The sequence below is a fragment of the Salmo trutta genome, chromosome 14 (assembly GCF_901001165.1).
Source record: "Salmo trutta chromosome 14, fSalTru1.1, whole genome shotgun sequence".
Classification (NCBI taxonomy): domain Eukaryota; kingdom Metazoa; phylum Chordata; class Actinopteri; order Salmoniformes; family Salmonidae; genus Salmo; species Salmo trutta.
Window position 1 is genome coordinate 17,378,581 of NC_042970.1, and position 22,340 is coordinate 17,400,920.

The 22,340-nt window shown below is 42.6% G+C and overlaps 1 protein-coding gene across 3 annotated transcripts in view; it reads right to left on the reverse strand.

Annotated features, from left to right (window-relative positions):
• The window catches only part of LOC115207538 (contactin-4-like), a 242,940-nt gene that overhangs the window by 74,109 nt on the left and 146,491 nt on the right, over positions 1-22,340 (reverse strand). For all 3 annotated transcript variants that reach the window (XM_029774693.1, XM_029774694.1, XM_029774692.1), the window contains exons 6-9: positions 15,990-16,193; positions 10,111-10,213; positions 9,590-9,774; positions 1,171-1,310 (exon numbers count right to left, since the gene is read on the reverse strand). In XM_029774693.1, coding sequence (XP_029630553.1) covers positions 1,171-1,310; positions 9,590-9,774; positions 10,111-10,213; positions 15,990-16,193 — 632 coding nt within the window. The remainder of the gene's footprint in view (positions 1-1,170; positions 1,311-9,589; positions 9,775-10,110; positions 10,214-15,989; positions 16,194-22,340) is intronic.

Sequence of the window (22,340 nt, forward strand, 5' to 3'; positions counted from 1 at the left end):
AACCACCCTTAATCGGGAGCTATCACACAATAATCCCCGGGTTCTCATGCCTTATTGCTTAAATAACTGGCTTGCTACAGTCGATCTAGGATGCACAAAAGTCAGTGTGTTTATAAGGGGCTCTTCTCCTTTTTCTCCATTGGTGGTACAGGAGTAATAACTTCACTCTGGGAAGGGAGATTTTACCAGAAGATTACGGCGCTCTAAGACTAGCATAAAATTGTAGACACTTAACAAACCAGAGCCAAGTAGACACTTTCAGGATAATCAAAATCCTGTTAGATAAGTGTTGTTCTGGGGAACTGAACAGTTTAAAGCCATGCACTAAAGGAATAAAGGTGATATCTAGCCAAATTGTGTTTAGATCTCTTCGTTTTTACAACAAAGTAAACCATGGACCCATATATTAGGAAAGAAGGCTGAACAAGCCAAGTGGGTGCACACTGCTTTTGTAAGGTTTATAACAGTAATTTAAGTTCATAAAACTATCTGCAGTGAAATGAGAATGGTGTCTGTTGTGCATGATGCCTTTTCTATCTGAACACACTAACGTTGCATCCGCCTGAATCAGCACAAATTCTGAGCATCTATACATTAGGTAAAGAGATAAATCAAACTCGATAAAAACAATGGAAATGCCATGGAAACATGTGGGGGAAAGATGCCGTGGGGGAAACAACCCGAATCTCCTCATTGCCCCCCTGCAAATGTTTTTTGCCTACATTTACGCTATTGTTTCAATGTTTATTTCACACTATGTTGAGGTAAAAATCGGAGTATAATGCTTGTATAGATGTCAACTCAATACATGTTCATGTCATCGTCACCTATACACTGCATTACAGTTAAAAATGACTTTAACTACCACCACCGATTTCTGTATGCTAGCTATGCTACCAGCATATTCGAACGGGTGTTAGCATTTAGCAGTCACTTCTTCTATACTTGAAAAGGGACAACTTCTAAATGTTATGCATTGGATTTTAGCAACCACATTGTGGGCCTGTTACAATACATCAATCATGACGGATTTGGCGAATATCCACTTTGTTAGAGCAGATTTGTTGAATGTGCACCAATCCAGCATCCTTCTTCTATCCCCCACAGTCTGCATTCCATTGACCTCTTTAATGAATCTATACTGTACACTTCACTCCATATTGGTCTCACCTCCAGTGACTCCATGTTCTCTCCGTTCTTCATCCACCTATAGGAGGGCTTGGGCTTCCCGGTGGCCTTGCATTCCCACACCAGAGAGTCGTCAATGGGCTTCTGCACATCCTCAGGTTTCTCTATCAGATGTGGAGGGGCTGCATGGTCACAAAAACATTGTGGTGAATTAGAACATACTCATACAGATAATATATATCACAGGTAGCCTATACTCCTAATATTTCTAAAATAATGTACAGTATTTTGAAATTATATAATATATATAATTATACTGATCCTATACTAAAATACATTTGAGTTATCTATTTCAGTAGCACATACAGATATAGGATCTTAATTTGAGACAGTTTTCTACAGCAGGAAAATAATCCTGAAGCAACTGGAATTCTGAATTATTATGTGGATTATAATTATTATATCTGTTTGTAGGTCTTGATACATTTTTTCAAGTATGAAATTTCAAAGTGAAAATTACAAACTTCAGAAGCATTTTTAAACCTCAAATACACTACACATTTCAAATTTCCTGCTATGCAGGAAAGTTCTCCTACAACAGTGATCAAATGAAGATCCTACATCTGTATAATGAACCTAACACTTGGATAGTAATGCACCATTTACTCCATCTGCTGTATTTTTAGGTTCTTCTACTTACGTCCAAGCATAAGCTCAATTTGCATTGCTTTGCATTGACCTTATGCTTAAACAGAAGTACAACCTAAAAATACAGCAGCTGGAGGTAAATGGTACATGACTATCCAAGTGTTAGGTTCATTAATACAAGCCAGACGTATTAGTGTGTCCATGGGTGGAAAGAAAGGTGCCATCTAGAACAAAAGAGGGCTCCTTGGCTGTCCCCATAGGTGAACCCTCTGAAGAAGCCTTTTCTGTTCCAGATAGAACAATTTTGGGTTCCATGAGGAACCCTTTCAACAGAGACCCAAAAGAGCTCTACTTGGAACCAAAAAGGGTTTTTACCTCGAACCAAAAAGGGTTATCCTATGGGGACAGCCACAAAATCCTTTTGGAACCCTTTTTTTATAAGAGTGTACAGTACAGTGCCATAAAATACCTCTCCCAAAACCATTGAAGTAAATTATGGTGTAATTATACAGGAGCTGCATTGATTCCTACTCTATCTTCCAAGTAACTCATGACTGGTTAACAAATTAGTGAGGGGCAAAATGAGGAATATAAACCTCCAGATTTACTATCCTCGTAACTATCCATGTTGTGGATGACGCTATAATCCTCTATCACACCAGGTCATTGTCACACCATACGTTTCCATTACACAGAACCTAAATAATGCCCGACTGACCTGTGAGGTGATTTATCTGTAATAGTACATACAAATCCAACTCTAATTGTGCTCCTGCTTCAGCTCAGCTTGCTTTCAACAATTTCAAGATGACACAGTGAGGAATCCAATAGTAATTGCAAATGTATCCCTATCCCTCCTGTGTGAATTTGATGTGATGCATGTGTGTGTGTGAGAGAAAATAGATAAAAAGAAAAAGAGAGTGAGGGAAATTTTTTTGTGTTTGTGTGGTCTGTGTGTGTGGCTGGGTATTAAGAGGGTAGCCAGTGTGTGTTTTGGACATGAAGTGCCCCGTACGAGATAGCAGAGAGAGAGAGAAGAGAGAGAGAGGGGTACTCTGAGACTCCATTATCACCAGTCATTTAGCATCACATCCATGCCAGTGCAATCTAACAGAGGATCCTCGTGGCCATGCTCCAACCTCTCCACCTCCCAGGACCCCATTGTTGTTGTTGTTGTTTTTTAGCCCTGTCAGGGCTGCTCACTCCATCCCTCAGCCACTGTGAACGTATCGACTCTCAGTCACAGATCACCAAATGAAAGCAGGCAGCCCATCCCTGGCTGCATCAGGCCCGGTGTGCACACAATCAGCCCAAACATTTCAAATCAACCGGCTAAAGCAAAGAGGGTGATTGGGGATAGGCAAAAGGGGAATCAGAGAAAAGGACTTAGGACAAAGTTTTTATGTGCAGTATCTTGAGATACTACTTATTGTAGGAAAGTATGAAATAAACTGCAGAGGCAAATTGCTGATTAAAATCAGTAGCATATGCATATTTAGTTGTATTCATCTCCAGAGTAGGCAACGTTTTAGAATGTAACGGATCCATGATCATTAGTCCCTGTGTTTTGATTTAATACTCATCATCATTATACCTGGCAAATATCGATATGTCAAAATGCTCTCTCCAATCAAGAGTAAGACAATAGAGATGCATTTGAATGTAGCTTTGACTAACATGAAATAATTATTTACATTCACCTTGTAAAAACACAAGATGTGCAAGACCCAGAAGAACCCAATTAAAGCATTAGCATAGAATTGCTAAGAAACTCTCAAATAATGCCTTCATCTCTTTTCTAGGCAGAAAGCTGAGGCTTTCATAGCTTTGTGGCTGCAGGTTGTACACAAGATACATTTATCCATTCCCTGATTCCGACACACTGCTGACGAATGTTTCAAAGGCTTAATTCAAACAGACTTGAAAATAAGATTACAGATTTGTATCACCTGGCAGAGAGACAGACAGAGAGACAGAGAGAGACACTTTACTTTTTGTCTTTCTTTAATGAAAAATTCTCATTTAATTAAAATCTCACCCCCCCTTAAAATAAAACACCAAAAATATATCCTGTACTGCATACATGTGTACCATACTCACCTTTCCCTCTTCCACACGATACAAAACAACACCACACATCACAATAACCCCCCAAAAATCACCACTTCTACAACCGTATATCCAAAACATCTTCCCCAGCTATACAGACAGGCCCCCCAACACACCATATCTCCTTATCATTTTATAGAACTCAAATTCGACCCTAAGGCCGCAGAGACCATCCCATTAAATAATAGTAAAGTGTCTGTTATCCCCCCACCTTTGACCCTGTTCCTCCTTGTTATCCAAATAGCCAACTTTGCCTGAGCAAACAGAAAATTCAACAAAACACATTTGGTCTTTTCCTTATTTGAATACCTGTACCCCATTATAAACATCCCAACAGTAGAAACTACCCCCAACCTCTCACACAGACATTCCAACAGAGACATTAATGGCATTAACCTGGCACACACAGAAAACACATGAATCACAGTTTCTCTCATAACACAGAAAGGACACCCCTGTCCGATTCCCGGTTCAACCCGTGCCAACCAGCTGTTAGTGGCCAGGGCTTCATGAAGAACCCTCCACTGGAGGTCCCCTGACCTCTTTGGTGCTGGGGGTTTGTAGAGCCCCCTCCATCTAAAACCCACCATACTCTCCTCCCCACATACCCCCTGCCATTTACATTTCACATTTACGTCATTTAGCAGACGCTCTTATCCAGAGAGACTTACAAATTGGTGCATTCACCTTATGATATCCAGTGGAATAACCACTTTACAATAGTACATCTATATCTTTTTTGGGGGGAGGGTGGGGGGGGTTAGAAGGATTACTTAATCCTATCCCAGGTATTCCTTAAAGAGGTGGGGTTTCAGGTGTCTCCGGAAGGTGGTGATTGACTCCGCTGTCCTGGCGTTGTGAGGGAGCTTGTTCCACCATTGGGGTGCCAGAGCAGCGAACAGTTTTGACTGGGCTGAGCGGGAAGTAGGTAGGGAGGCGAGCAGGCCAGTGGTGGATGAACGCCACTGATGTGCCTTCACTCCTGTTAGGCTCCTAATGTTCCTCACCTTAATGCATAGGTTGTAGAGGGCTTTACCTCCCACCCCTTCAAACACTCCCCCAGGCTCGGAGTGTTAAAATCTAACAAGTCCTCCAGAGTCCCTTGCCAGTCCCCAGTCTCTGCCATCACATGCAGTGGCGGAAACATTGGTGGCCCCTCCCCCTTTGGCCGCTCAAACACCCCCTTACCGGCTCAGACAGTGCCTCCTGGACCTCCTCCAGGAATCTCTCCAACAGCCTAAGAGACATTATTCCTGTTTGTTGTGCCAGGACATCCAGGGTTTTCCACCCCTCCTCTCCCAGCAGTCACAGGTCACCCAGCCTTAATAAGCCCGCTGCCATAATTTGCCTCTGCAGGGTGGCCGACTGAACCAATTTCAAAGGGATGGCCGGGTTGTTGAAGATAGGCTCCTCCCACACCCACAGCCCAGGCTCCAAACCCCCTTCTCGTGTGGGCCTTAGCAGCTGCCAGGCCCTCAGAGTAAAAATCAGAGAGAACTGCTGAGAGTAAAAATCAGGGAGAACTGCTGTACTCAGCCTCTCCAGCCTCATGAGGAACAGCTGCCGGTCCAACCCTAATCCGCCAGCTCTCCTCAGCAGTGAGCATGCTGGTTCCCTCCAGCCAACATCAGTGTGGTACAGCAGTCTCTGCGCCGCATTTAGTCAGAATGCAGTCACCCTGCTCTCCAGTTCCACCAGGCCCTGTCCTTCTTCGTGGACGGTCATGTACAACACTGCCACCCTCAGCCAGTGATGGCCCGACCAGAGAAAGTCCACCAGCTTGCAGGGGGGTGGGTGGGGGTGGGGGGGTGGGTTGAGGACAGCCAGGTTATGCCACAGGGAAGATGCCACCAGGTTGTTAATTATCAGCAACCTCCCTCTATATGACACTTGGGACAGGAGCCACCTCCACCTGCCCAGTCTTGACACCACTGCCTGTGACAGCCCCTCCCAGTTCTTCCTGACACACCTCTCTGACCCCAGGTACACCCCCAACATTTTAAGCCCTTCACAACCCCACTGTAAACCCCCTGGAAGCAGAGGAAGGGCCCTATCCCCCATGCCCCACATAACAGAGCTTTGCTCTTGCCCTTAGTTGACAAAGCTCCCTTGTACACCTTCAGACTGGTCTCTATTGCCTGCATATCTTGCCCATCCCTGACCATAACAGAAATGTCATCTGCATACACTGACACTGCCATGCCTGTCACCACACCTATGCCTGTCCAGCACTCCCTGCAGTCTCAAGCGTAGCAGGCCCAAAAATGGCTCAATGGCTAGTGTATATAACTGCCCCGATAGAGTGCATCCTTGTCTAATGCCCCATCTTATCCAGACTGGCCTACTGAGCCCCCCTCCCACCTTGACCACACATGACACCCCAGCATACAACAGCTTCACACAAGTCAAAAAACTCTTCCCAAACATCACATTAAACAGATACTCATGGTCCACTCTATCAAAAGCCTTCTCTTGATCTAAAGAGCCCAGTCCAAAGTTCACATTAGAACCTCTTGACAAGTCCAACATGTCCCTGATTAAGAACAAGTTGTCCGTGATTGAGCGTCCTGGTACACAATATGTTTGGTCCTTATGTACTATCAAGTCCAGATGGGACTTCAGTCTGTTAGAGAGAACCTTGGAAAATATCTTGAAGTCCGCAAAGAGCAATGCCACAGGCCTCCAAGTCCCCTTTTTAGGGCAGGAGAGTCAGAGCCACCTGACGGCAGCTCATCGGCAACTCTCCTACCCCGACGCATTCACGCAACACGCAATAGAAGTCCAGTCCAATTATTCCCCAGAATGTTTTATAAAACTCCACTGGGAGTCCATCGACCCCGGTGCACGACCGGGGGACATCTGGGTTATGGCCTCTGCCAGTTCATGGGACAACAGAGGAATGTCCATTTCATCCCTCTGTGCCAGAGAGAGCTTAGGGAGTTCTGCAAACAAGACCCGAGCACACATAGGATCACACATTTCTGCCCTATACAACTTAGTATAAAACTCCACAGTTCGCTAACGCATCTCACCCACCACAGAGGTCACCCTTGGCTTTTTTTTTCACCGCTCTTTTTCACCGCTCTATCTTTACAAACCAATGGAGGAGGAGCTGGGAGCATCCATCTCCTTGAGCATGGAAAACCTAGCTCTTACAAGTGCTCCCTTTGCTTTAACCTGGAAAAAAACGGCCCAGGTCCCTACGTAATTCAGTTAAGTGAGCCTGGAGGCCTACATTGCCTTGCCCAACCATCTCTACCTCCATCTCACTAATACTACGCTCTAGTTCCCCCAATACTCTCCTAGCCTCTGAGCTGTATACCGTTGACAGAAAAGCCGAATTTTAACTTTCCCCACATCCCACCATTGGCTCAGAGACTCATACTCCTCTGCTGCCCCCAACTTTCCCAAAAGGTCTGGAAATCTGAGCAAAAAGTGGCGTCTTGTAAGAGCTTTTACATTAAACTTCTAATAGGATTCCTGCCGGTGCCCTGGTGAAATAGACAGCCGAGCCATGGTTATGTGGTGATCAGAAAATCCCACCGGGAGAATGGTAGCGCCCACCAGCCTATTGCGCCGATTCCTGGACATGTACAAACGATCAAGTCGAGCTGGACTCACCCTAGCCCCAAAAACCTTCACCCATGTACAGTTGAAGTCAGAAGTTTACATGCACTTAGGTTGGAATCATTAAAACTCGTTTTTCAAACACTCCACAAATTTCTTGTTATCAAATTATAGTTTTGGCAAGTCAGTTAGGACATCTACTTTGTGCATGACACAAGTAATTTTTCCAACAATTGTTTACAGACAGATTATTTCACATATGTCACTGTATCACAATTCCAGTGATGTTCCTTAACCTGAATCCATGCCATATCGACAGCGTCTCCTCCACACTAGGCTGAGAAGCCATCGCGCACACTACACCTTCCAAACCCCAGGAAATTAACTCTGTCCTCTTCCACCCTAACTTTGAAAAAACCTGTGGATACCGCTAAACAAAGTGCATTAACCCTCCACCATAGAAAATAAAAATTGAAAGAAAAGACCAAGGACAGATACAAGAAAATTTGTTAGGACTGACCCCTTCACACCAAACACTCAAACTCCAAAAAACTCCCAGCATGCACTGCAAGATAGAGAGAGAGAGAAAGTACATCACAATAGGACAGACCTGCTGCTAATATGGACAACCTGTCCCCTGTAGCTCACAGCCAGAGCAACACTGCAGGGAGCTTGGAGGCAGGCACGTTGTAAATAATGCCAAATTGTTTAATGCACAGAAAGAGTTATTCCTGACAGCTGACAGAGCCTGACTTACAAACCACAGGGGCATAGAGATGGGGAAACCATTTGAAGGAGAGATATTCAGTTTGAATTTGGAAGAAAATCAAGAGATCATAAATATTTACCCGCACGGAAATAGATGGCCTGTATAGAAGTATGTATGTTAGTTATCACCTGCTGTGCTCAGTTTTTTTTTAAACTTTGTTTTACAATCCATATAACTATACTGTATATCGTTGCTGCTACCAAAGCGAACATACTTTCATATAATTAGTCCAGGCGGCCATGTTTCTTTAGAGTATTTTCCAGCATTTATCTGTGACTGATCCACATTGTGGGAATATAAACAAGTGTAATAAAAAATGCAGGGAGCCAGACAAGCTATTCTTGTAAATGGGCCATTAGGCATGCAGCGGAGAAAGACCCCAGAAGGTAGAGATAAATCTCAGTGGTGAGGATAGCCTACAGGTACTTACTTAATAAAAGGACATCTTGTATGAAGAATGCCATCGTATGACTACTAGAGAACAACGGAAGGTCACGACCCTTTATTTGAATGTCCATAGTAAATGCAAATGAGTTTGGCCTAAAATAGACTAGACTCCACTCTGCCACTGATAGAGCCTTGAGACTGCCTGCTGCGTTATTAGAGGTAAAAAATACTGACTAATGCTGGGGCCAATAGTGACAATAATATTGGTCCTAATAGGGGGACAAAAATCCTTTAGCTAAACTATTTTATTTTTCTCTCAGCTTGGCATCCTGAACAGACAGTGATGTTTTTGATGATTTTACCTCAATAACCAAGAGCAAGGTTCACAAATAATACATGCATGGATGACAATGAGAGCAAATCCAAAACAAAAATATTCAGCCGCAGGGAATCAGTTGAAGATCTACATTATTAAGTAGAGGATATCACCAGAATACTATCTGAATGAAACAGACATGAATAAAACTAATAACACTAACAACCACATTTCACAACTACTCTTCCTCATCTTCAGTCAGATGCTGCACTGCGGATTATTCTGATGGCATATGTGGCCCTGGTCTAAGTATAGTACATTTAACAGCTTTGATCTCCAGTCAAGTTGGATGTCAATCACAATGCCATCTGGTGGAGACCAATACAAGTCCCACGCACAAGGTCACATCCAAGGTCTCCTCCTCATCCACATCATCATTGCTTTAATCTGGATCAAAATATTATGGGCATCATGGCTGGCGGGGCTTTAATCATTTGGGATGCTCTGTTAAAACGATGCTCCCCCATGCAAAGTGGCCACAGTTGATTACCGATGGCTGCGTTTTAAACCCAGTTAGGTCTCCCTTTGATGTGTTTCAATCTGAGCGAAGCTGACACATGCAGCCTTCACTGGTTCAAATACTCATGTGGTTCAGGATCACCTACCGTAGAATGAAAGCTTTCCTTTTACAGTGTTCTTCCCCCTGGAGTTCTCTGCCACACACTCGTATGTGCCCGCGTCTTCTTGCTGGAAATAAGGGATTTCCAGGACGCCGCTGGCTTTCCTCACGTCCACCTTCCTAGAAAAGGGGATTCCGTCCACTCTATTCCAGTTTATAGAGGGGACAGGGCTGGAGTAAAGAGGAATGGAAAGAGAAACCTTGTAGCGTGTTCATATTACAAACACAAATCATTTGTAATATCACAACCTCACCACAATACTTAACCTAGATGGATTCAATTGATCAGACAAAAAAAACTGACATGTAGGTAATACATAATTCAGCTAGTGTACCAGGAGTCACAGCCCCAACTCTACAAGAAATCTCAGATGTCCAGCTCAGCTTCAATCAGAGGAGGGTTGGAGGCATGCAGTGATACATGAAAAATATCTAGCTGTTTGTTAATAACCTTTCTGCTTTTCATGTATTTGTGTGCCTGTTTAACCAAGCCCAGAGTCTACTTACTTTCCTAATGCAAAACATTCCAGTTTTACTGTCAATCCTTTGGCTACATGGACAATCTCTGGAAACTGAACTTCGATCTTCGGCTCGTATTCACCCATTATACCTGAGGAGAGTAATTCACAACCAATATAAGAAAGCAAAAAACAACAACACAGATAATATGATATGTCGTTTCCTACATATGTCCTATAAGCGATTACAATCATACACCTGAGAAGTGGTTCTTTTGGAAAACCAATAACAGGTTCTCATTGTTGCTGTTATTCTCTATCTGCAAATCTCTATAACATTTCCAGAGGTTTCTCAGCCCAAATGGGCTCTTGAAATGGGAGAAACAAGCCAATTTCATCTCCTTGATATTGTGAGGCACGGTTTCCTGACTGACTGTGAAAGCTCATTCAGATCTGTATTTCCATTGTCTAATACAGCCAGGTAGCCAAGACCCTATCAGCCATGGTAAATGAGACAGCTGGATGAGGCTCTAATCAGTGATGTAGTCAAGTCACTAAACCTTGAGTCCGAGTCGAGTGCCAAGTCCCTACACTATTAGAAAAAAGGGTTCCAAATGGGTTCTTTGTGGAGGAATAGGGTTATACCAAGAACCATTTTCATCTGAAGAACCCTTTTTGGAAGACGAGGGTTCTTTGTAAGGCAAGCCCACTGGGCACAGATGTCAGTTCAACATCTAATTTAGATTTAAATTTTTCAGTTGTTAACTAACCTGAATTCACTGTGAAATCAACAACAAAAATTACCATGTCATTGGATTTAGGTTAAAAGTTGGGTGAAATAAATTCCATTACTGGGAGATGAATTCACCTTTCAGCAGGACAATAACCTAAAACACAATGCCAAATCTACACTGAAGTTGATTACCAAGAAGACAGTGATTGTGGCCAAGTTACACTTTTGACTTGAATCTGCTTGAAAATCTATGGCAAAACTTGAAAATGGTTGTTTAACAATGATCAACAACCAATTTGACAAAGCTTGAAGATTTTTGAAAAAAATAATAGGCAAATGTTTCACAATCCAGGTGTGGAAAGCTCTTAGAGACTTACCCAGAAAGATTCAAAGCTGTAATCGCTCCCACAGGTGATTCTAACACGTATTGACTCAGGGGGTTGAATACTTATCTAACCAAGATATATTAGTGTTTTATTTTTTTATATATATTTTTTTATGAATGTTACATTTTTCTTCGACTTTGACATTACTGAATATTTTGTGTAGATCCTTGCTTTTTAAAAAATATAAAATTAAATCAATTTTAATCCCACCTTGTCACAAAACAAAATGTGGAAAAAGTCCAGGGGCACTGTATATCTCTATTATGTGTGGGAATACTTTGGAACAGATTTTCTAAATTAAAATCACTTGGAGCTGATTTACTGGTGTTTTTACAGTCTTTTTTGGGGCTCAGAAAACTTCGGGGGCCAAAAACACTTGGGCCAAATTCGGCACAGAGGCCACCAGTTGGGGAACCCTGCTTTAGAGGATAAAAGGGGTTTTGGTAAAACCCTTCATAGAGTGTTCTAGCCTGAACCCTTCACAGAGGGTTCTAGATAGAACCATTTACAGGGTGTTCTACAAAGAAACCTACATAGAAGGTTCTAGTTAGAATTCTTTGCAAAGAGTTCTACCCAGCTCCAAAAAGGGTTCCCCTATGGTGAAAAACCCTTAATGGTTCTTCTTAAGACCTTTTTTTTAAGAGTGTATGTGTCGGAGTCCATTATGCTTGAGCCCGAGTCAAGTCACAAATCCCTTGTTGGTGCTCAAAGCTACATTTTGTAATGTAGAAACCTTGATAACATACTGTTTTGCACATTGGTAAGCCTAGCAGCGAATACAGTAGCTATAGAACATTTGCTGTTGTAGCTATCATGTTGAATAATGCAAGGGAGAGAGACTTTCTGACAACAAAGTCACTACTGGTCGAGTCCAAGTGCAAGTCATGACTGGTTGAGTCCGAAAATCATTACTTGAGTCCGAGTCAAGTCCAAGTCCTGGACTCGAGTTCTACAACACTGTCTCATACCATAACCTTTAGGAGGTAATAGAAGCTAATGTGCCGTGTGTGATTGGATGGTTCATTGTTGATGCCTCATTGTCACACCAGTTGGTATTGTAAGTTGGCAAAAAAAAGATACCTCATGCTGCATCTTAAAAAATAGTATGCACTAGAAGTAGTGATTCTAGACAAGCAGAGATCCAGTGTCCTGCATTTTAAACCTAACCCTCAAATGCTGCTGCTTCTGCAGTGGTGTATCTAAACAATTCCCACCTGACTGCTTAGATACAGTCAGCGTAATTTACTGTAATATTATGCTATACTACGGCCTCCCGAGTCGCGCAGTGGTCTAAGGCACTGCATCGCTAGATATTCTGGGTTCGAGTCCAGGCTCTGTCGCTCGCAGCTGGCCACAACCGGGAGACCCATGGGACGGCACACAATTGGCCCAGCGTCATCCAGGTTAGGGGAGGATTTGGCCGGCAGGGATGTCCTTGTCCCATCACGCACTAGCAACTCCTGTGGTGGGCCGGGCGCAGTGCACGCTGATACGGTCGCCAGGTGCACAGTATTTCCTCCAACACATTGATGTGGCTGGCTTCCGGGTTAAGTGGGCATTGTGTCAATAAGCAGTGTGGCTTGGTTGGGTTGTGTTTCGGAGGACGCATGGCTCTTGACCTTCACCTCTCCCGAGTCAGTACGGGAGTTGCAGCAATGAGACAAGACTGTAACTACCAATTGGATACAATGAAAAAGGGGTAAAAGTAACAAAAAAGAATTACAAAAAAAATATTACGCTATTCTATTCTCAAATCATATTTTATTGGTCACATACACATGGTTAGCAGGTGTTATTGCGAGTGTAGCGAAATGCTTATTCTTCTAGATCTGACAGGTAAATCTAAATCTAACACGTCAAATCTAACAATTCCACAACAAAACCTAATACACACAATCTAGCAAAGGAATGGGATAAGAATATACACTGCCGTTCAAAAGTTTGGGGTCACTTAGAAATGTCCTTGTTTTTGAAAGAAAATAAACATTAAAATAACATTAAAATAACATCAAACTGATCGGAAATTCAGTGTACTGTAGACATTGTTCATGTTGAAAATGACTATTCTGGATGGAAACGGCAAATTTTTTATGGAATATCTACATAGGCGTACAGAGGCCCATTATCAGCATCACTCCTGTGTTCCAATGGTACATTGTGTTAGCTAATCCAAGTTTATCATTTTAAAAGGTGAACTGATCATTAGAAAACCCTTTTGCAATTATGTTAGCACAGCTGAAAACTGTTGTGCTGTTTAACGAAGCAATAAAACTGGCTTTCTTTAGACTAGTTGAGTATCTGGAGCATCAGCATTTGTGGGTTCGTTTACAGGTTCAAAATGGCAAGAAACAAATAAGTTTCTTCTGAAACTTGTCAGTCTATTTTTGTTCTGAGAAATGAAGGCTATTCCATGCGAGAAATTGCCAAGAAGCTGAAGATCTCATACAGATCTCTAACCAGAATAGAAAGAGGAGTGGGAGGCCCCGGTGCACAACTGAGCAAGAGGACAAGTGCATTAGAGTCCTCAACTGGCAGCTTCATTAAATAGAACACGCAAAACACCAGTCTCAACGTCAACGGTGAAGAGGCGACTCCGGGATGCTGGCCTTCTAGGCAGAGTTGCAAAGAAAAAGCCATATCTCTGTCCAGTGTCTGTATTCTTTTGCACATCTTAATCTTTTATTTTTATTGGCCAGTCTGAGATACTATTTAATGAAGCTGCCAGTTGAGGACTTGTGTGGGGTCCTTTTCTCAAACTAGACACTCTAATGTACTTGTCCTCTTGCTCAGTCTGTAGGTAGGCAGCCGCCTATCTGTGCAAGCGGTGGCTGTTTAACAATCTGATGGCCTTGAGATAGAAGCTGTTTTTCAATCTCTCTGTCCCAGCTTTGATGCACCTGTACTGACCTCGCCTTCTGGATGGAAGCGGGGTGAACAGGCAGTGGCTTGGGTGGTTATTGTCCTTGATGATCTTTCTTGCCTTCCTGTGACATCGGGTGGTGTAGGTGTCCTAGAGGGCAGGTCGTTTGCCACCAGTGATGCATTGTGCAGACCGCACCACCCTCTGGAGAGCCTTGTGGTTGTGGGCGGTGCAGTTGCCGTACCAGGCGGTGATACAGCCCAACAGGATGCTCTCAATTGTGCACCTGTAAAAGTTAGTGAGAGTTTCGGTGACAAGCCACATTTTTTCAGCCTTCTTCACCACACTGTCTGTGTGGGTAGACCATTTCAATTTGTCGATGGTATGTACACAGAGGAACTTAAAACTTTCCACCTTCTCCACTGCTGTTGTGTCGATGTGGATAGGGGGGTGCTCCCTCTGCTGTTTCCTGAAGTCCACAATCCTTTCTTTTGTTTTGCTGACATTGAGAGGTTATTTTCCTGACACCACACTCCGAGGGCCCTCACCTCCTCCCTGTAGGCTGTCTCGTCATTGTTGGTAATCAAGCCTACCACTGTTGTGTTGTCTGCTAACTTCATGATTGAGTTGGAAGCGTGCATGGCCACGCTGTCATTCATCAATAGGGAGTAGAGCAGGGGGCTGAGAACGCCCCCTTGTGGGGCCCCAGTGTTGAGGATCAGCGGAGTGGAGATGTTGTTTCCTACCTTCACTACCTGGGGGTAGCCCGTCAAGAAGACCAGGACACAGTTGCACAGGGCGGAGTCGAGACCCAGGAGTTTGGAGGGTACTATAATGTTGAATGCTGACCTGTAGTCAATGAAGAGTATTCGTACATAGGTATTCCTCTTGTCCAGATGGGATAGGGCAGTGTGCAGTGTGCAGTGTGATGGCGATTGCATCGTCTGTGGACCTATTCGATCGGTAAGCAAATTGAAGTGGGTCTAGGGTTACAGGTAGGGTGGAGGTGATATGATCCTTGACTAGTCTCTCAAAGCACTTCATGATGACAGAAGTGAGTGCTACGGGGCGATAGTCATTTAGTTCAGTTACCTTAGCTTTCTTGAGAACAGGAACAATGATTGCCATCTTGAAACATGTGGTATTATTTAATGATAGGTCGGCTGACTACACATAAATGTTTCCCCTGATTCAACCAATTATAGTTGTCTTAAGGACCATATTCAATAGGGAGGGTTAATTTACTCATGATCATATCTAAGAGGGATGAATAATTAGCAGTAGTAGTTTTCATGCTAACATACTGAATGTAACACGTGGGTTATGAACCGGGGTCTCCCACAGGAACAACCAACATATTAGCCCATTAGACCAAGATGAAATTCCCTCATGGGCGGAGGGCTGATGCTGGTTTTGAAGTTTGCAGGCGGGTTACCTCATCCTGTGACCATGACCAACTCATGTCCGCTACATGTACTTGCACCTGACATATCTGGTAGATATAACGATTAGAAAAACATATCTGATATTTGTTCATGTTAAAAGGACTCTTCTGGTTTCAGATTGAGGCCTAAACAGTTGGAGTAAAAGATCTGCTCAAGGCCATGCAAGAAAGCCCACTAGCCAATGGTTGTGGTGCTTCAGGCTGGCTTTGTCAAAGGCTCTCCAATGAAAATGTATTTTGTCTGAGTGATCTAATTGTTGGCTTTCTCTAACTAATGTTTAACACTATGCAGAGATACAATTATTAATATACTGTATGTATTAATGATATAGTAGTGTAGTTTAATATTACTGACATTTCACCTACTGATTGTGAACAAATTACACTTTTCAAATGTGATAGTATTGAACACATTACACAGCACAACAGCCAAAAAATGAACATATGAAATAGGAATATACTGTTTTGATAGGGTGTAAGTGGTTGTCGTAGAACTGGATCTCACCATCACTGCGGAGCACCAAAGGCGTGGGCGGGCCCTGGACTCTGGTTTTGGTGACAGTATTGGTCACCACACAGGTGTAGTTGCCCACATCAGAAGGCTCCACTTTAGCGATGTATAGATTCCCCGTCTCCTGGGAGATAAAGCGTCGTGTGTCCTGCTTCACAAACGAGGGATACTCATTAAAAATCCAGGAGAATGTCAGATCTGTGGAGAAAGGAGAAGAAATGTGTGAGATCAAATACAACTAAAATTACACCAGGGTTTCAGGGTCACACTGACTCTCCTTATTAGAATAATAACACGGGAGAATAGGGAGAATACCAGTTTTGTCTGGTTGGAATTGATTTGGTGGAGTAGCAGGTGTGTGGGGTTGTTTGATTCTTCACCCTCCAAAGGGGTTGCAGAATCATCACAGAGCTACATGCGAGGGTGAAAATTAATGATGGTCCGAGTGTGATGAGTTAGGAGGTGCTCTAATTATCTGGACACATTTCAAAATTAATATTGTTTGTGTGGCAGGGTTTCTTTTGTAAAAAAAATAATATTGCATTTTGACGAAATCAGAGGACATTTTGTAGATAATACAAGGCCTTGAGATTGGCTGAATGTTTTATTTCACAGAGAAAACAAACTTTAAACATGCAATTCAAAGTTAGGATTGACCGACCAGGAAGCCTAGTTCGGGTTTTGTTTTTGTAGCACACCGTTGGACAGCAGAGTAACATGACCAAAAATGATGGTTTTATTGACGCAACAGTGTGAGAAAACAAATTCATTTGGGGAATGCGTAAGGGATAGGCCTAATTTCTAAGGGACGATGGGCTTGAGCTCGGATCGTCACAGAATACTAGGTTAATTGTACTGTAAGTAAATGTTAAAATAACTCTCACCATGATGGTAAAAATAACAATACAACAATTATAGCCTGATGAAGACAGCTTGTCTGTCGAAACGTTTGTTATTAGGTTATTAAATTATTGCATTTGAGCTCCAAGAGTGTGTGGCTCTACTTTTCTTTTTCAAGTGTTCTACTCCGCTAGCCAGCACCTCGCCTAAACAGGTGTGCATTTCATTCGCCTCCACAAAAATAACAATACAACATATAGTATACAGTACATTTGTAGGATCACAGGACAAGGCAGGATCTCAGATCTGCTATGATTCACAGGATAACGAGCATCATGTTGGCTGGTAACTGTCAGGTGGGTCTCTCCAGTCATTTTCTTACTGTAAATGTCAGCATCTTTTTAATGTCACATCTTTTGTGGTTTGAGTCTTTCAAAAAGAACAAAACACACATTTTGAAGAGTAACCTTTGAAATAAACACTTTGTTTGTCTATTCGTCTGGTGATTCAGTAACTTTCTGTGCCCAGAGACTTTGGCTCCTTAGGCCAAAAGGATTCACAGAGGAGTACATTTAAAAAAAATTATAATTCATTTGTATCCGTGACTGAGGCAACTGAAATACTGTACATTCTTGAAAAACCTTTCCCATTCTGCATATTTTGTAGTGCTTTGTGTTAATCCAAGCTCACTGTTCCCACCAGGACTTTGAACGTTTCATCAGCACCACCAGCATAATCATCATTATCACCACCATCATCATCGTTGTTGTCGTTAGCGTCATCATCATCATCATCATCATCACCATCACCATCATCATGTCATTTAAAAGGTATGTAAAATCAGTGGTGATCCCATCTGCATTGCTTGCTGTCTGCTTTCCTTGCTGTTTGGGGTTTTAGGCTGGGTTTCTGTATAGCACTTTGTGACATCTGCTGATGTAAAAAGGGCTTCATAAATACATTTGATTGATTGATTACACATGCAGTACCCTACAGCTAAACCATACTTCTAGGTTTCGATCTACTGCAAGGAACAAATGATAGACAGAGCCAGTGTAAGAAGCATTGTGATTCGTGACAGTTTGATCTCAGCTGGGGTACTTATCAAGAACACTGCTTTCAGGGTCATGTTGTTTTTTTTCTGTTGCCGAGCTCTCGTTTGAAGCTTTCAGGGACAAATGATTATTTCTGAATGTTCTGACATTCTAATTAGTGGAGGGCAGCCTGAGTTTTCCAGGCCTTCTAATTGACAGGCACGTACCTTTTCCCGCTGAGCCTAATCAAACCCATTCACTTGTTAGCTGGTTGGTAATTAAACAAAACAGTCTTGAAGGATTCCTCCTTTACCCTTTCTATCTGCCTGGTCATTTATCACAGCAGGCTTCGATGCATGATGCAGCTCGCTTACTGTTAGGAGCAGGTATAGGCTACAGCAAGAATCAGAGCAGGCCAATCAGCCTCTTCAGAAGTGTATTTTGGCAGAGTCCTGAGTGTATTAGAGGAATACAGAAGGTGATGGCACAGCAAGTGGAGAGGAGGGGAGAGGACAACAGAGACATGGAACATTCTGCTCTCCAAGGCAGGACAAGGCATATTGTTCTGGCTCGTTTCCTCTCCAGTGCTCATGGGTTGTGCTTGCACCTGCTCACACACATGTTTACTACTCATAAGTTTCATGGTGACTACAGTATGGGAAAATAATGGCAGAACAATAAAATATAATGATAATTCAGTGTTGAACAAGGCTAGGAAACATGACTGAAATATATTCAGTCATGCTAATCACCAGCACTACCACCATTACCAGCATTACGACCAGGAATACAACTTTCCAGAATCGGATCCTTTGTTTCTCACCCTGCAGAGCAATGGAACTGATTCCAGAGGCCGACCCAAAACACCGCCGGCGGAGGAGAGGTACTCGGAGTGGTCTTCTAGTCCGACTTTGGAGGCGCGCACACCATCCACCGCTTCCAAGTATATTACTGGCTTATGTTCAATCTCTGGGTAATAAAGTTGACGAGCTCAGGGCGAGGATTTCTTTCTAGAGAGACATTAGGGATTGTAACACTCTGTTTCATGGAAACATGGCTCTCTCGGGATATACTGTCTGAGTCCGTCCAGCCAGTTGGGTTCTCAGTTCATCGCGCAGACAGGAATAAATCTCTCTCCGGAAGGGAGATTACAAAAGAATGGTAACTATAATCCGTTACGTTACCAGCTAAAATATTGTAATCAGATTACTGATACTTTTGAAAAACTAGATGATTACTTTAAGGATTCATTTTTAATTCAGAAAGCATGTTTGCGAGAAAAAAAACTTTGACACTTCTCTGTTTTCTCAATGACATTCAAATCAGCATTGAAAAAAGGCTCAAGTTTAAGTTTGTTCCACCTGAGTGAGTCTGACCACAAGTCAGAGACCACTATGATGACACACCAAATGTGTTTGATGGATCGCGGGAAAAGAGCAGGAATAGGCTTTTGTAGGCTACTGTCCAAGCTATGTCTTCCAATGGTGCGACTGCTGCTGGAATCCAAAGATTATCCAACTTGAATAAACGCTTGGAGTTAAGGATGACAGTAGTGATGTAGTCTACGGCGATACGGATATCACTTATTATTGATATTTATATAGCGCATTGATGTGAATCCCACTGCTGCTTTCTCATCTAGCTATTTGCGCCTTACGGATTGTGGTTGTTGTGGATGGCTGTTCACAAATCTAAATGTGTATTTGAACCTAATAATGTTTCAATTCAAGATGTTTAAACTGCCTATCAATCATCAATGAAAAATGCACTCTTCCAACAGCTGCATAGTGCGGATCCAAGCTTATGGAATTAAAGTGGGGCTTTTATTGCTCAATCTAATTCATGCTGATAAAAAAAATCCATTGGCCTAATATACACATGCTCAAACTTGCACACTTTTGATGGACTTAAAGGGGCAATCTGTAGGTGCTACATCCATTTTGGGATTTATAAATTATATATACAGTACCAATCAAAAGTTTGGCCACACCTACTCATTCAAGGGTTTTTCTTTATTTTTCTATATTGTCGAATAATTGTGAAGACATCAAAACTATGAAATAACACATAAGGAATAATGTAGTAAGCAAAAAAGTGTTAAATAAATCAAAATATATTTTATAGTTGACAGCTTTGCACACTCTTGGTAAAGCATGCCATTCCATGAGCGCAGCATTTATTTTTATACTCGAATCAATGAGCCCAATCAGTCCTCCATGATAACAAAATCATAAACAACAGAGTAGGGCTGGCTAATAAGTCCTTAGTTTTGGGGTCATGCTCAGGTAAAACAAATTGACTAATCTATACTTCCATATTTCCAAGTCCTATTCTTGAAGATCAAGGGGTATAACATTTATTGGAATGACTGGAATTCTGATAGACTTTGGTTTTTTAATGTAAATGCATAATTTAATCGTATTATTATATATAGTAGAAAGCGATGGCTTAGAAGAAGCCTACATAATCAACCCATAAAGTAAAATTTAAAATCCATATATGGCCAGCTATGTAAACTTTAACATTGATTTATCCTGCAACAAATGCCGTTCAATTAGTAACATACATTTTGGTCTTCTTCTAATGTCTCTTAAGGGGAAGGTAATCTAAAAGTAACGGAATGTAATCAGATTACGTTACTGAGATTGGGTAATCCAAAAGTTACATTACTGATTACAATTTCGGACAGGTAACTTGTAACTGTAATGGATTACATTCAGAAAGTAACCTACCCAACCCTGCTCTCCGGGAAGAAGAAGGGCGGGGTGTATGTTTCACAATTAACGACTCATGGTGTGATTGTGATAACATACAGGAACTCAAGTCCTTTTGTTCACCTGACCTAGAATACCTCACAATCAAATGCCGACTGTATCATCTCCCAAGAGAATTCCCTTCGGTTATAGTCACAGCCGTGTATGTCCCCCCTCAAGCTGATACCACAAAGAACTTCACTGGACATTATGCAAAATGGAAACCACATATCCCGAGGCCACATTTATAATAGCTGGGGATTTTAACTAAGCAAATTTGGGAGAAAGGCTACCAAATTTCTATCAACACATTGACTGTAGTACTTACGCTGCTGAAACACTCGATCACTGCTACTCCAACTTCCGGGATGCCTACAAGCCCTCCCCCGTCCTCCTTTCTGCAAATCTGACCACAACTCCATTTTACTCCTCCATTCCCATAGGCAGAAACTCAAAAAGGAAGTACCCGTGCTAAGGACTATTCAACGCTGGTCTGACCAATCGGAATCTACGCTTCAAGATTGTTTTGATCATGGGGACTGGGATATGTTCCGGGTAGCCTCGGATAATAACATTGATGAACATACTGATTTGGTGACTGAGTTTATCAGGAAATGTATAGGAGATGTTGTACCTACTGTGACTATTAGAACCTACCCCAACCAGAAACCATGGATAGACGGCAGCATTTGCGCAAAACTGAGAGCGCGAACCACCGCATTTAACCATGGCAAGGTGACTTTGAATATGGCAGAATACAAACAGTGTAGTTATTCCCTCTGCAAGGCAATCAAACAAGCAAAATGTCAGTATAGAGACAAAGTGGAGTCGCAATTCAACGGCTCAGACACCAGAAGTATGTGACAGGGTCTACAGACAATCATGGACTACAAAAGGAAAACCAGCAACGTCGCGGACACTGACATCTTGCTTCCGGGACAAGCTAAACATCTTATTTGCCCGCTTTGAGGATAACACAGTGCCACCGACGCGGCCCTCTACCAAGGACTGTGGGATCTCTTTCTCCGTGGCCGATGTGAGTAAGACATTTAAGTGTTTTAACCCTCGAAAGGCTGCCGGCACAGACGGCATCTCTAACCGCGTCCTCAGAGCATGTGCAGACCAGCTGGCTGGTGTGTTTAAAGACATATTCAATCTCTCCCTATCCCAGTCTGATGTCCCCATATGCTTCAAGATGGCCACCATTGTTCTTGTACCCAAGAATGCAAAGCTAACTGAACTAAATGACTATCACCCTGTAGCTTTCACGTCTGTCATTATGAGAAAACATAAGAAACCTGCACATTGCTCTTGATAGTATCACTGCTTTTAAAAAGCTTCCGTATTGGCCTCATGGCCTTCGTCAGAGTTTCCATGTCAAAACTTCTGTCATCATGAAGTGCTTTGAAAGACTAGTCGAGGATCATATCACCTCTACCTTACCTGTCACTCTAGACCCACTTCAATTTGCTTACCGCCCCAATAGATCCACAGACGATGCAATCGTCATCGCACTGCACACTGCCCTATCCCATCTGGACAAGAGGAATAAGAATGCTGTTCATTGTCTATAGCTCAGCTTTCAACACCATAGTACCCTCCTAGCTCATCATTAAGCTCTAGACCCTGGGTCTGAACTCCACCCTGTGCAACTGGGTCCTGGACTTCCTGACGGGCTGTCCCAAGGTGGTGACGGTAGGAAACAACACTTCCACTTC